Source organism: Saccostrea cucullata, unplaced genomic scaffold, assembly GCF_032062105.1.
Source record: "Saccostrea cucullata isolate Sc308-1 unplaced genomic scaffold, CSIRO_AGI_Scuc_v1 ctg7682, whole genome shotgun sequence".
Taxonomy (NCBI): domain Eukaryota; kingdom Metazoa; phylum Mollusca; class Bivalvia; order Ostreida; family Ostreidae; genus Saccostrea; species Saccostrea cuccullata.
The window spans coordinates 50,811-63,498 of NW_026936820.1; the positions used below are offsets into that span (position 1 = coordinate 50,811).

General features: G+C 32.3%; 1 protein-coding gene and 1 pseudogene across 1 annotated transcript; both read left to right on the top strand.

The window, feature by feature from the left end:
- The first annotated feature begins 924 nt into the window (after positions 1-924).
- On the top strand, positions 925-1,847 carry LOC134246660 (galactoside alpha-(1,2)-fucosyltransferase 2-like). Its single transcript, XM_062729031.1, has one exon. The coding sequence runs from the start codon at positions 925-927 to the stop codon at positions 1,816-1,818; it is 894 nt and encodes a 297-aa protein (XP_062585015.1). The 3' UTR covers positions 1,819-1,847.
- Positions 1,848-9,354: 7,507 nt separating this feature from the next.
- Positions 9,355-10,424, top strand: LOC134246663 (galactoside alpha-(1,2)-fucosyltransferase 2-like; annotated as a pseudogene).
- Positions 10,425-12,688: the final 2,264 nt, after the last annotated feature.

Below are 12,688 nucleotides of genomic sequence, written 5' to 3' on the forward strand. Positions count from 1 at the left end.
GATACTTATTATATGAAATTGCGCGAACAAGTCTAAACCCCTGATTGAACTTCTTGTACCTGAAATGTAAGTGACCTACATGTATCTACATACATCGATCATTTGCCCTAATTATGTACATACAAATGTTTAAATATTGATGACAGTTTTATCATTCCCTGTCCAAAAAAGGCAAAGAAAGAAATGATTAAAAAGCGCAAATCCTATAAAATTATAGCTGTTAAGAATGATAACAGTTATTTTCTAAATAAACATAAAAATTATACATTACATATAGGAAAGCATCACAGTATGACTTTACGTTGTATATGTTGCCACACTACATTTTGCAGCCTACACGTTACATGATCTTTATAATACATGTATTTTTATAGGTTTCTTTTTCTTTAAATGAGTCAAAATGAGAAGTAAAGCAGTCAGTACATCCAGTTCTACTATATCTTTGAATGTAAAACGTTGTAAGTAAATCAATTCGTACTCACTTTTAATTCGGTTCAAATCTATTTTTATAATGATTAAATATTTTCACAAATGTTTCATGAGGCCAAAATTCTTTTTTCGACTAATAAAATTCAGGAAATGTTTAATACAGCACATAAAATTATCGAGTATATTAATCTATTTTGTTTTTTCATTGTAGATTTGGCATACGTTGTAATGTTTATAACTATTGTTACCCTCATTATCATGAGCAAGCATGTTGGACCAGGTCTATATTTTCCCATTAGTTTTATAAATGGTACTTTACAAAAACATCAGGTGTCTTCAAATAATATCAGCGAAACTGCAGTTCTAAATATCAATTTAATGGAGACACCAAATACTAAATGGAGAACAAATATCTCTAAAGAATATGCAAAATGGAAATCATCGTCACAGCGGACTAGTGGACACATTCCATCTATAAATGGTATAAATACAAAAATGTCCATGTTGTCCTCTGTTATCAAAACTACAACCCTACCAGCATCCATCAAAACCAATAAGTCAACTGAGTTTTTCTTGTGTGTTAAGTACATAGGAAGACTTGGAAATAACTTATTTCAGTTTGCCTCTGGATATGGAATAGCTGCCTCGAAAGGTATGAAATTAGTTGTAGGAGTAACTGATAAAATTAACAAAATATTTCAAATACAAAACAGTAAAATCATTCATATCAGCAGAAACAAACAGGAGTGTAACAACGCAATATTTCGCAGAGAACATCAAGCGTGTGCTTATGATAAAAATGTCGTAGATTTTAAACCAGATGCAACATATCGTGTAGGACGATATTTACAGTCATGGAAATACTTCCATAATGTGTCAAATGAACTACGAGAAATTCTTAAATTTAGGAATCACATTCAAACAAAAGCAAAAAGGTTAATGGCAAATGTTTTAAGGAAATACAATACTGCTAGAGAGAATGTCACCTTTATAGCTGTCCACGTAAGACGTGGAGACATGGTCGACTCTGGACATGGTTATTTGGTTGCAACCAAGGAGTATTTTGAAAAAGCATTCCAATACTTTAGAAGTTACTCCAGTCCCATTTTTGTTGTTTGCTCCAATGGTCTCACTTGGAGTAAAGCAAATATGCCTAAAAACTTCACGGTCGAATTTATTGACAGAAATTCACCGGAAGAAGATTTGGCTTTAATGGCGTCCTGTGATCACGTGATTTCGTCGGTTGGTTCCTACAGCTGGTGGGCAGGATGGTTCACAAACGGAACAGTTACATACTATAAATGGCCCATTGTCGAAAAATCAAAACGTCGAATTGCGTACAGCTCGGATTTCATGGATTATTTCTACCCACATTGGATAGGTTTATAACATGAACAGATTAGATTTGAGTAATAATGATTGCTTATGTTGCTTGACATTTGATTTATAATGGAAGATTAAATTATTACAAAAATATCATTATAATAAAGTTATTTTAGAATCATAATTTATGGAACGCCGTAACTGCCTTATGTGGAGAACTTTCATTATATGCTGGTACTTTGTCATTATATGATGGTATTTTATCATTATATGATGGTATTTTGTCATTATATGATGGTATTTTATCATTATATGATGGTATTATGTCATTATATGATGGTATTATGTCATTATTTGATGGTATTTTGTCATTATATGATGGTATTTTGTCATCATATGATGGTATTTTGTCATTATATGATGGTATTTTATCATTATATGATGGTACTTTGTCATTATATGATGGTATTTTGTCATTATACTACTTTTCATTATATTACTTTTCATTATACTACTTTTCATTATACTACTTTTCATTATAAGCTACTACTTTTTCGTCATTATTTGAAGTCTCGATCATCCAGACGCTTGTCTATAACACAAATTCGCTGTTCCTAGACTGGCAGTACGAAATCGAGGATTAGACAGGCAAGCCAGTCTAGGTATCGTAACAGTATTTCACTTGGGTTCACGTCAAATCATGTCTGACGCAAAATAATCCAGGAATCTTCCCTTTCGATTCGGGCATTTTGATACGAGAATGGAGCTGATTTTTTATGAGATGAAAAACAACATGTAAACTTCCTGTATTGACCAGATTTATTAAAATTTAGTGCGTGATGATTTTTCTATATACTGTCAAGAGTGGGGAGTGATTAGGCCCTGGACTAGATTTTCAAACTAGGCAATCTTTTTGAAAACTATTACTCAGAAACATTGTTTAATTACCTTGTGCAGTCCCTCTTCCCATGCAAGAAGTACATCAAATGTATGTGAAATAACAGTTTAAAGATAAAATTGTTTCACAGAAAAGATGTAAACGAACAAAAAAAGTGCAATTCTAAGAGATTTATCAATAATTCCATTAAAATGTTGCTAACTTCCATCAGTCCAAATAGCAAACATCATACCAAATTGAAAAAGATAAATTTAGATTGAAAAACATTGAAAATGTCGATAAAAGGGGGTTTGAATCTTTGTCGTCCGCGTGAAAATCCAACATGCTAACCATGACGTCACCAATGCCTCAGAGATAAAAATGACGAATATTTTATAAAACGGTTTTAAAAATTACATATTTTGTATTGTAATCAGACTCTTATCTAACCCTATTAACATCAAAGAAAATAAATAATTAGGAAGAAATGAGATGATTTTTATAAAATAAACTTCCTTGATCAATCAGAGGTGCTGACGACGAATAGAAAGTACATACAAAGCTAGGATCTACTATGATCTATGATCCCGGAAAGTTTGGATGGGATATTTCTTGTCGTTCTCGAGATTATCTTTGTATTAGCAGTCTTTTGGATTCATAAAATTGTCCGGAATTTGGTACGAGAAGTAAATTTTCATTTTTTTTTTTTTCTAAAGTTAATTCTACAATACACATTTGCAGATGCTTTAACAAAAAAAAGATGGAACTCTTAAATTTACTTACATTGTCATGGATCATTTATCAAACTACTTTGTCAAAAAAAGAAAAATTTTTATACATACAAATACTCTTAAGTAGATAGCTTACAGATGCTTTAGTTTCTGATTGACAATTCCTGTGTGGGTTTTGGAGACCACGTTTTCCAAAAATCCACTGAAATTCCCATGGATACCAAATGCGCCCCGTTTTTAAAAGACCTATTTTTGTATTCATATGAAACAGAATATGTTTAAAATCTTTTACGTGAAAAGAAAATATCTTGCTTTGGAATCAACTGAGATATATGAACTGATGAAGATATATTGCTTCATAAGTAAGGGAAGTTGACTATTGAAAGGTTAAAGTCATCAAGTTTATCATAGATCTTGGTTGTTAGATTACCATAAACGTCTTTTTCAAGAAAAATATCCAAATATGAAACAGATGTGTCACACTCTGTGGTATCTGAAGCCAGGATATATTGTATGAAAATTAGAATGGAAATTACCATTGTTAATTGACAATACGTCGTCTATATAACTAAATTTCGAGTTTAAGGCCAAAGCAAGGGATTTTTTTACTTTCATGCATAAGATTTTGGACAAATTCTGCTTAACGTGAATACAAAAATAGGTCTGTTAATGACGGGGCACAATTATTACCCATGGGAGTTCAAATAGATTGTTGGAAGACCTGCTCTCCAAATACAAGGTAGATATTGTCAATCACAACTCAAGCATCGTTTTGATGTGATCATAGAGTACGTGTGTATACAATCAGATTGTTTTTAACAAAATAATTTTGCAAATGACCAAAGACAAGGTAAGTAAACTTAGGAGTTTTATTGCATATTGCAGAAATGCTAGACAGGTCAAAACAAGATAACTCCTACTCTTAGGACTTCATACACAAGCTTAAAGTACACGTGTCTTTCAGTAAACATGATTAAAAAAATTCTGAATACCCAATATTCAGCTCTAAACTGTTTTATTTTTACAGCTTTATATGGAGTTCTTTAATCATAGTGAAGAATCATATCATGTTGTAAAATAAAAAGAATTCTTTTTTATTATTCATATTTTCAAAAACAATGAAAAGGGTAAAGCTAACGAGTGATTAATCTGGGGAAAAAATTAATAAACAATAATTTTCAGTGACTAAAGCACGGACCCTGGATACTCCAGAGTCGGGATTACGTGCCTATAGCAAGGAGGAGTAATCAACCGGTCACACTCTACGTGAACTGTAGGTATGGATCAGGTAGAAGGGACATTCCGTGTCAGATCTATAGTATCTTTTGTTCAGAAACAAATGGAAATAGTCCACACAATGGAGTTCTGTTTTTAAGATAACAAGTCAAATATAAACAAATTCTCACTGATGTAAAATGTAATTGATTTAATATGTGTATGATAGAAAACCTTACCATAGATTCGTGATTATGAAATCTTTACCTAGTATATCAACTTTAAAAAGCAGGCAATAAAAAATATCATAAAGTTAATCCGTCATCAGAAATGTATTGAGTTTTCCAATAAAATACACAACTATTTTTTATCATTTACGTATATTATTCTATTGGTACAACGTCATATAAATACACTGCCAGTCAATTTTAAGAATAAACTAATTAAAAATTTTTTTTTTCAATCTCGAAAGCATCTGTTTTACAAAAGTTATCAGCCATACTCTTTTAACATCATTTTCATCGAATGTTATCAAAAAAAATTAAAAAAGCCAATCCTATCCTCTTAGTATCATATGATATTCAGCTGACCTACTCAACCTGGTGAATGTCCTATCCAAAAACATTAAAATGATGAATTAAGAAAAGAAAAACTACAGCCGAGACGAAACCTAAAGGGTAGGTTGTTGTTTTAAACCAAACACTTTTGGATTTTGATAAAATTTATTTCTTCCCATTGTTATTAGATGCTGGTAGTTAAATGTTGAATTCAAAAGGTATTTGAACTTTGGTCTATGTTACTAACCATCGATTTACTCCGTTGTTGTACAAATTGAATATTTAAACAGATATATTAATGCTACAGGTAATTTAATAGACCAGTAAACTATATTAATTATGTGTATAATTATTTGCAGATGCTAGACACAAAATACTGTATGTGTACTTAAAAAAGCAGGCTTCATATTTTAGCGGCTTTGGCGCAGACGAGGATGCGCTAATTCGTGAATACCGCTAAGAAATCATTTATTTTAATGCAATAAGTATTTTGATACCCCGGTTACCCTTCTACTGGTTAATTTCTTTCCATAATCCTTTCAAAGCTAGAACACCTTATCTTATCCTCCTTCAATGAGTAAACAGTCTGTAAAACAGTTTGTCGTGTGTTGCCACCTTTGTGACGTTTAATAATTTGTTTGAAATTCTCAAAAGTATTATCAATAATGACATATAATTTTTAGCAGACACAAGATATCAAGATAGAAATAAAACCAATTTTGTAAAGGGAGATAATCCAAATTTACAGTAATTACCACTTAGATTTAACAGAAAAATCATGAAAATGGGTCTGAAAACGCTAAAACATAAATTTAAACAACAAAGAATGGTGGAGGCGGGGCGGCAGGAGGTAAATAACAAACTTTGAAACAACGTCCGTCCTCCAAGGATTGGGAGAAAAGGCAGAGTAACGCACCGCATGGTCAGAATTTCATTTGTTAGATTTTAATTGGTCAGATTTTGATTGGTCATTTCACGGTAAGACATGGAACAAAATTAACATTACAAAGCACAGCTATACAGTATTTCACGAATGATTACGCTTAAATTTATTTATTTTAATGCAAAAGTATTTTATGTTACCCTTCTACTGGTTAATTTCTTTCCATAATAGCTAGAACACCTTATTTATCCTCCTTCAATGAAACAGTCTGTAAAACAGTTTGTCGTGTGTTGCCACCTGACGTTTAATAATTTGTTTGAAATTCTCAAAAGTATTATTAATTGACATATAATTTTTAGCAGACACAAGATATCAAGATGAGAAATAAAACCAATTTTGTAAAGGGAAATCCAAATTTACAGTAATTACCACTTAGATTTAACAGAAAAATCATTGGGCTATAACTTGACCGAAAGGGAGAGCCATAAAGGAAAAATAAATGGCAACACACCTCAAACATAAATCATACCAAAAGTGAGTAAAATTTACAAACATGGGAATAAACATATGTCCCGTAAAATTAATAGAATTAAAAGCACGAACATTTGTAGCGTTGATTCATTATTACGCCAACAACTCCATATCCATTGAATGCACTAAATTTTGAGTACGCCAAATTATGTAGACATACAGTATTCACTAAAAATTGTAGACTGAATTTGCTTTGATATGATTTAGTTTGAAAAAATGCCAATACTTTGGGCTATAATAAAAGGAGAGCCTGTGGATAGATTTTGGCTGTTACCGAATCTTTATTGAATAATTCGATGTAATAAGTTTAAAGTAATATTTTGAGTAAGAAATCTAAAAAATGATCACACTTCAGAAGATTTGTGAGATGATATACTATAGTATTTATGTTTATATTGAATGTATGATATATATAATACTATTTATTTATCTATCATATTCAATATGAACAAACGCTAGACTTATTGATTTGATAGTTTTACAAAAAAAAACATTAGCCACAATACTCATTCGACATGAAAACTTTTACAAGGGCACCGTAAAGCGAAGCATTCCTTCCCCAAAAGCATATTCTAAAAATCGAGGACCATATGACATCGATCTCGATGCACTTCCGTTTCGCACAGGAAAACACACATAACCGAGTTACCATATTCCCTCAAACGTTGCAAAGGGGATAATGTTGTCTATTACTAAAATTTAAGTCCATTTTTTGCTTTGTAATAAGTTTTTCAAAGTGTGTTAATTGTGTACATGGTAATAAAATTATGATGTACAATCTTTGTACATGGTAATAGAATTAATAATTCAAAAAAGTACGTTGATTTTCAAAAGTGTGATATTTTTTTAATTGTGAGAAAAAATTTCAAAATGCGTTACTTCAATGCGGACATTGGCGAATAAACCTCTTTAAACGAAGAGATCCGCAGATTCTTTACAAGAAAGGGACCTATTTCGCAGTGCTGAATCGAAACACTTTGCAATAACCCCAGTGGAGTCTGTTGACCCTAACAAAAAAATACTATAGATATTATGATGTACAATCTTAACGCACATTTAAAAAAGTACGTTGATTTGGTCCAAAAGTCAACGTACTTTGATATTTTTTTCAAAAATTTTAAAATGAACGTAAAAATTTACTTCGATAAATAAGCAATATTTATTATTATTTATGGCGAAAAAAATTGCTATAAATAAATATTCCTCATTTAGAATCAAAATATTTGAGTCAACATGTTGTTTTCTACTGTTAAGTGTTAAATGTTAATTTTGCATTTGAATTAATTACTTAGCATACATGTATTTGAATTCAGATGAACAACAAAATCCAGCCCAAACAAACCAATTTTATCCCCCTTAAAACAGATTAATAATAATAATAAAATAATAATAAAACACCATTTCGCACTTTGCGCTGAATAACTATAGTAAAACACTTTGCAATAACCCCAGTGGAATCTGTTGATCGAGGCAGGTTAAATCTAGAATTTTCTTTATGGATTTTTCATTTAATCCTCTAAATATACATGTACTTCCTCAACTTCATATCCCACAGCGGGTTGGAGGCCGATCTTTCAGTCGAGACCGTATAAACCGAGGTCTCTTTCAGTAGATGTTGTCGAAAAGATCCTTATTGTTGTAACACCGATATATTAAACCTATGTTTTAATATTGTGTTATGAATTATAATTGATACTATCAGTGTGTGCAACGGACAATAATATCTTAAATACGCAGAAGATGTTGAACGACACTTCCAATCAGAAGATCCTAATTTGAAGAATGTGCAAGTGCAATGTTAATGTGGCATTGCCTATGGTCTGAGGGGCGGACAATATTAATATTAATGAAGTGACACTCTAACTAACTAACTTTATAATAAAACTATAAACTTACAAAAGTCTTCTTAATCCAAATGCATTGGCTAATTGTGTTATATTGTGCAGTGGCCCTATGGTCTCTTGTCGAACTAGGTGCTGGTACTTAACGATCCCTTACTGTGCAGTGGACCTATGGTCTCGTGTCGAACCAGGTGCTGGTATTAAAAGTTCCCTAGGTGCCTAGTATAAGTCTAAATTGCAGTTATCGGCAGGTACAAGGTGGTCTCTCAATAAGAAATGTGATTTTTTTTATATTATACTTTTATTAACAGTTATCATTAATTATAATTTATGAAAGTGCAAGGATGTCAATCAAACCCGTCAGAAATTCGAGGTTTCAATAACTTGGAGATTAAAAAAAGTTATTTATCATATTTTCATGTGAAATCCTCTTGCAATATAGAAGTCCTGATATACAGAAAATGTGAGAATATATTAACTTCAAATCTGTTTCTAAGCATCTTTAAACGACATTCCAGTATATGTATATTTCTCGGTTTCGTTTTCTTTAAGATTTGATATAGTGAAAATGGGAAATAAAGAAACCATTTTATCCAGTTCAACAAATGGTGTATCTTTGAATATAAAACGCAGTAAGTAAATCAATTCATACTTATTTTCATCTTCGTTTCAAAATAATTTTATCATGAATGAATTCTTTTTTTAAATATTCCATAAAGCACTGAAATTTCTCGTTTTTAGACTAATTTAAATTCAGCAATTTTTCGTACAACGCATAAAATATAGGGTATCTTAATCGATGGTTAATTTATCATTGCAGGTTTAACATACGGTGCAATGTTTATAACTGTCGTTACCCTCATTATTATGAGCAAGCATGTTGGACCTAGTCAATCAATTAACATAAGTTTTTTTTAATGATACTTTACGAAAACATCAGGTGTCTTCAAATACTATCAGGGGAAGGATGAAACTCCAAAACAAGTCAACAGAGACCCCAAATACCAGGCGGAGAACAAATGTCTCTAAAGAATATACAACTTGGAACGCTTCGTCACTGTGGACGAGCGGAAATATACCATTGATAAAAAGTGTCTCTACAGGAATATCGATGTTGTCTTCCACTGCCAAATTTACAACCTCACCAGCATCCGTCACAGACAAACAGTCAAACGAGTTTTATATGTGTGTTAAGTATATTGGAAGACTTGGAAGTAATTTATTTCAGTTTGCCTCTGGATATGGCATTGCTGCCTCTAAAGGTATGAAGTTAGTAGTCGGAGTAACTGATAGAATATACCAAATATTTCAAATAAAAAGCAGTAAAAACATTCTGATCAGTACAAACAAACACGAGTGTGACAAGGCAATATTTTGAAAAGAACATCAAACGAATTATTTTGATAAAAATATTGTAGATTTTAAGCCAGATGCAACATATAGGGTGGGACTTTATTTACAGTCATGGAAATATTTTCATAATGTGTCAAATCAACTACGAGAAATTCTTAAATTTAGGAATCACATTCAGACAAAAGCAAATAAGTTAATGGAAAACGTTTTAAGGAAATATACTACTTCCAGAGAGAATGTTACCCTGATCGCTGTCCATGTAAGACGTGGTGATATGGTCACCCTTGGAAATGCTTTATTTTCGGTTGCAACTAAGGAGTACTTTGAAAAAGCATTCCAATACTTTAGAAGGTACTCCAGTCCAATTTTTGTTGTTTGCTCCAATGGTATGGATTGGAGTAATTCAAATATTCCGAAAAACTACACGGTCGAATTTATGTACGGAAATTTACCGGAAGAAGATTTGGCTTTAATGGCGTCGTGTGATCACGTGATATCGTCGGTTGGTGGCTTCAGCTGGTGGGCGGGTTGGTTTACTAACGGAACAGTCACATACTATAAATGGCCCGTTGTGGAAAATTCAGTACGTCGACATAACTACAGCTCAGACTTTATGGATTTTTACTATCCACATTGGATAGGGTTTTAACATGAACAGATTGGATTGAGTGAATATAATTTTTTCTAAGCAGGATTCTTGAAGCATTTGGCTGAAAAACTGATGTTGCTTGACATTTATATACTTCAAGATACAATTATTGCAAAATATATCATAATAGTAAAATCATTCTAGAAACAAAATTGATTATATAACTTTTAGATTTTGTGGCAAAATATATGTAAATTGCATCAAGATGCCTACGTTTTTAATTTTACACAACATTAGATTTTAGAGTGTTTCATTGTAATTCTTCAAAGTATACATATACACATATTTGTAATTTTACTATTTTTAAGCAGCAGGATTCTATGTACAGGTAAGCAAACAAATTTTACTGGTGTTAAATGAAACAGCGTAATCTAGGAAACGATTTAGCGTTTGACGCACTTTTTCACCCACTGAATTTGAGAAGTAACCAAAGATTTACGGATCTCAAGTTAAATCGCACTTCGTTAATACACAAACAGTATCAATATTGTGAAAATTAAAGATAAAGCAAATAAATTGTAAAGATTGCGTACAAGAGCCAAATCAAAAGTTCATTGAAACAATACAGAGCGAGAGGAGAGCGAACGCAGATATATTTTTTTTAAAAACATCGGAGATGGGATTAGATCTCATGAAGGACTAAGAATTCCCTGTCAAAAGGTTACATCCGCCTTGTCATGATCGGAAATTCTAAAAACATATCTGAAAGTAATTCAGTATGAAAATAATGGTTTAACAATTAGTATGAAAAACGTCAGTCTGCATTCGACCAATCTAATTCAAATAAGACTTGAATTTTCGCTCCTCTTCAATAACATAGTAGTCTGAACTCTGAAGTTGATAGTAAAAGGGTGATCGAGTTTCTAATTGATAATTTCATGGGAAGGGGGGGGGGGTCTTCCATGAGCGCCATTATCAGTGGACCTATTTTTGTATTCATAAAATTGAATTTGTATATCCCGGTGAGCTTGAAAACAAAGACAAAACAAAGTCTGAAACAATGGTTTCATAGTTTATTAAACGCGGTGACTTTTCAATCGTAAACTTCCCTTACTTATGCAGTACTATACCTTTATCATCTACATACAGGGTTTATATCTCTCAGTTGATTCAATACGCAAGAGCATGCTATAAATGAAGGATATGGAGATAACGAACAGTATTCAATGTCAAAATCCAAAAAAATACAAAATAGGAGCATAGCAAACACGGACTTCAAAAACAGAGGTGGGATAAGTGCCATGGAGGTGTGAGCATCCCCTGCCGACTGATCACACCCGACGTGTGCTCCTTGTCACGATCGGGAAAATCCGTCGTCAATTCAATGTATAAATAATGGACTAACAACTAGTATGAAAATCGTCAGTCAGCATTTGACTCAATGATAAATTGTATTTGCTGAAAAAGTCATTGTATCGACCATAAAACTTACGAAATGTTGACTTTAATTGAGACTGCTGATATTCTTGTTTCATCAACTTGTTTGTCAATAATTTACTTCATTTTAGAAATTGTTCATACGTAGAGCATGCTCTTGCGTATCGAAACAATTGAGATATGTAAACTCCGTTTGCAGGTGATGAAGGTATATTGCTGCATAAGTAAGGAGGTTGACGATAGAAAAGTTTAATTCATCACGCTTATCATATAGCTTGGTTGTAAGATAACAATTAACGTCTTTTTCAAGTAAAATATCCAAGTAAGAAACAGATGTGTGTCAGACTCAGTGGTATCTTTTATCTCAAGCTCTCCAGGATATATCGTATCGACGTCGGAATTGAAATTACCATTGTTAATTGACAATATGTCGTCTATATATCTGAATATCGAGTTGAAGGCCATGGCAAGTGATTTTTTTCCTTTCATGTGTACGATTTTGGACAAATTCTGCTTTGCGTGAATGCAAAAATAGTTCTGCTAAATAATAGGGGCGCAATACGTACCCATGGGAATTCCAATAGATTCTTGGAAGACCTGGTCTCCAAAAATAGGATAGATATTGTCAATCAGAACTCAAGTGTCGTTTTAGTACTTGTGTGTACAACCAGAATGTTTTTAACAAAATAATTTTGCAAATGACCAAAGACAAGGTAAGTAAATTTACGAGTTCCATTGCATATGTCAGAAATGCTAGATAGGTCAAAACAAGATAACTCTCAATCTTAGGACTTCATATACAAGCGCAAAGTACACATCTTCGTTTATAAACAATATAATTCAGTGACTAAAGCACGAACCCTGGATACTCCAGAGACGGGATTGGGTGCCTAGGAGGGTAATCAACCTGTTACATCCTAAG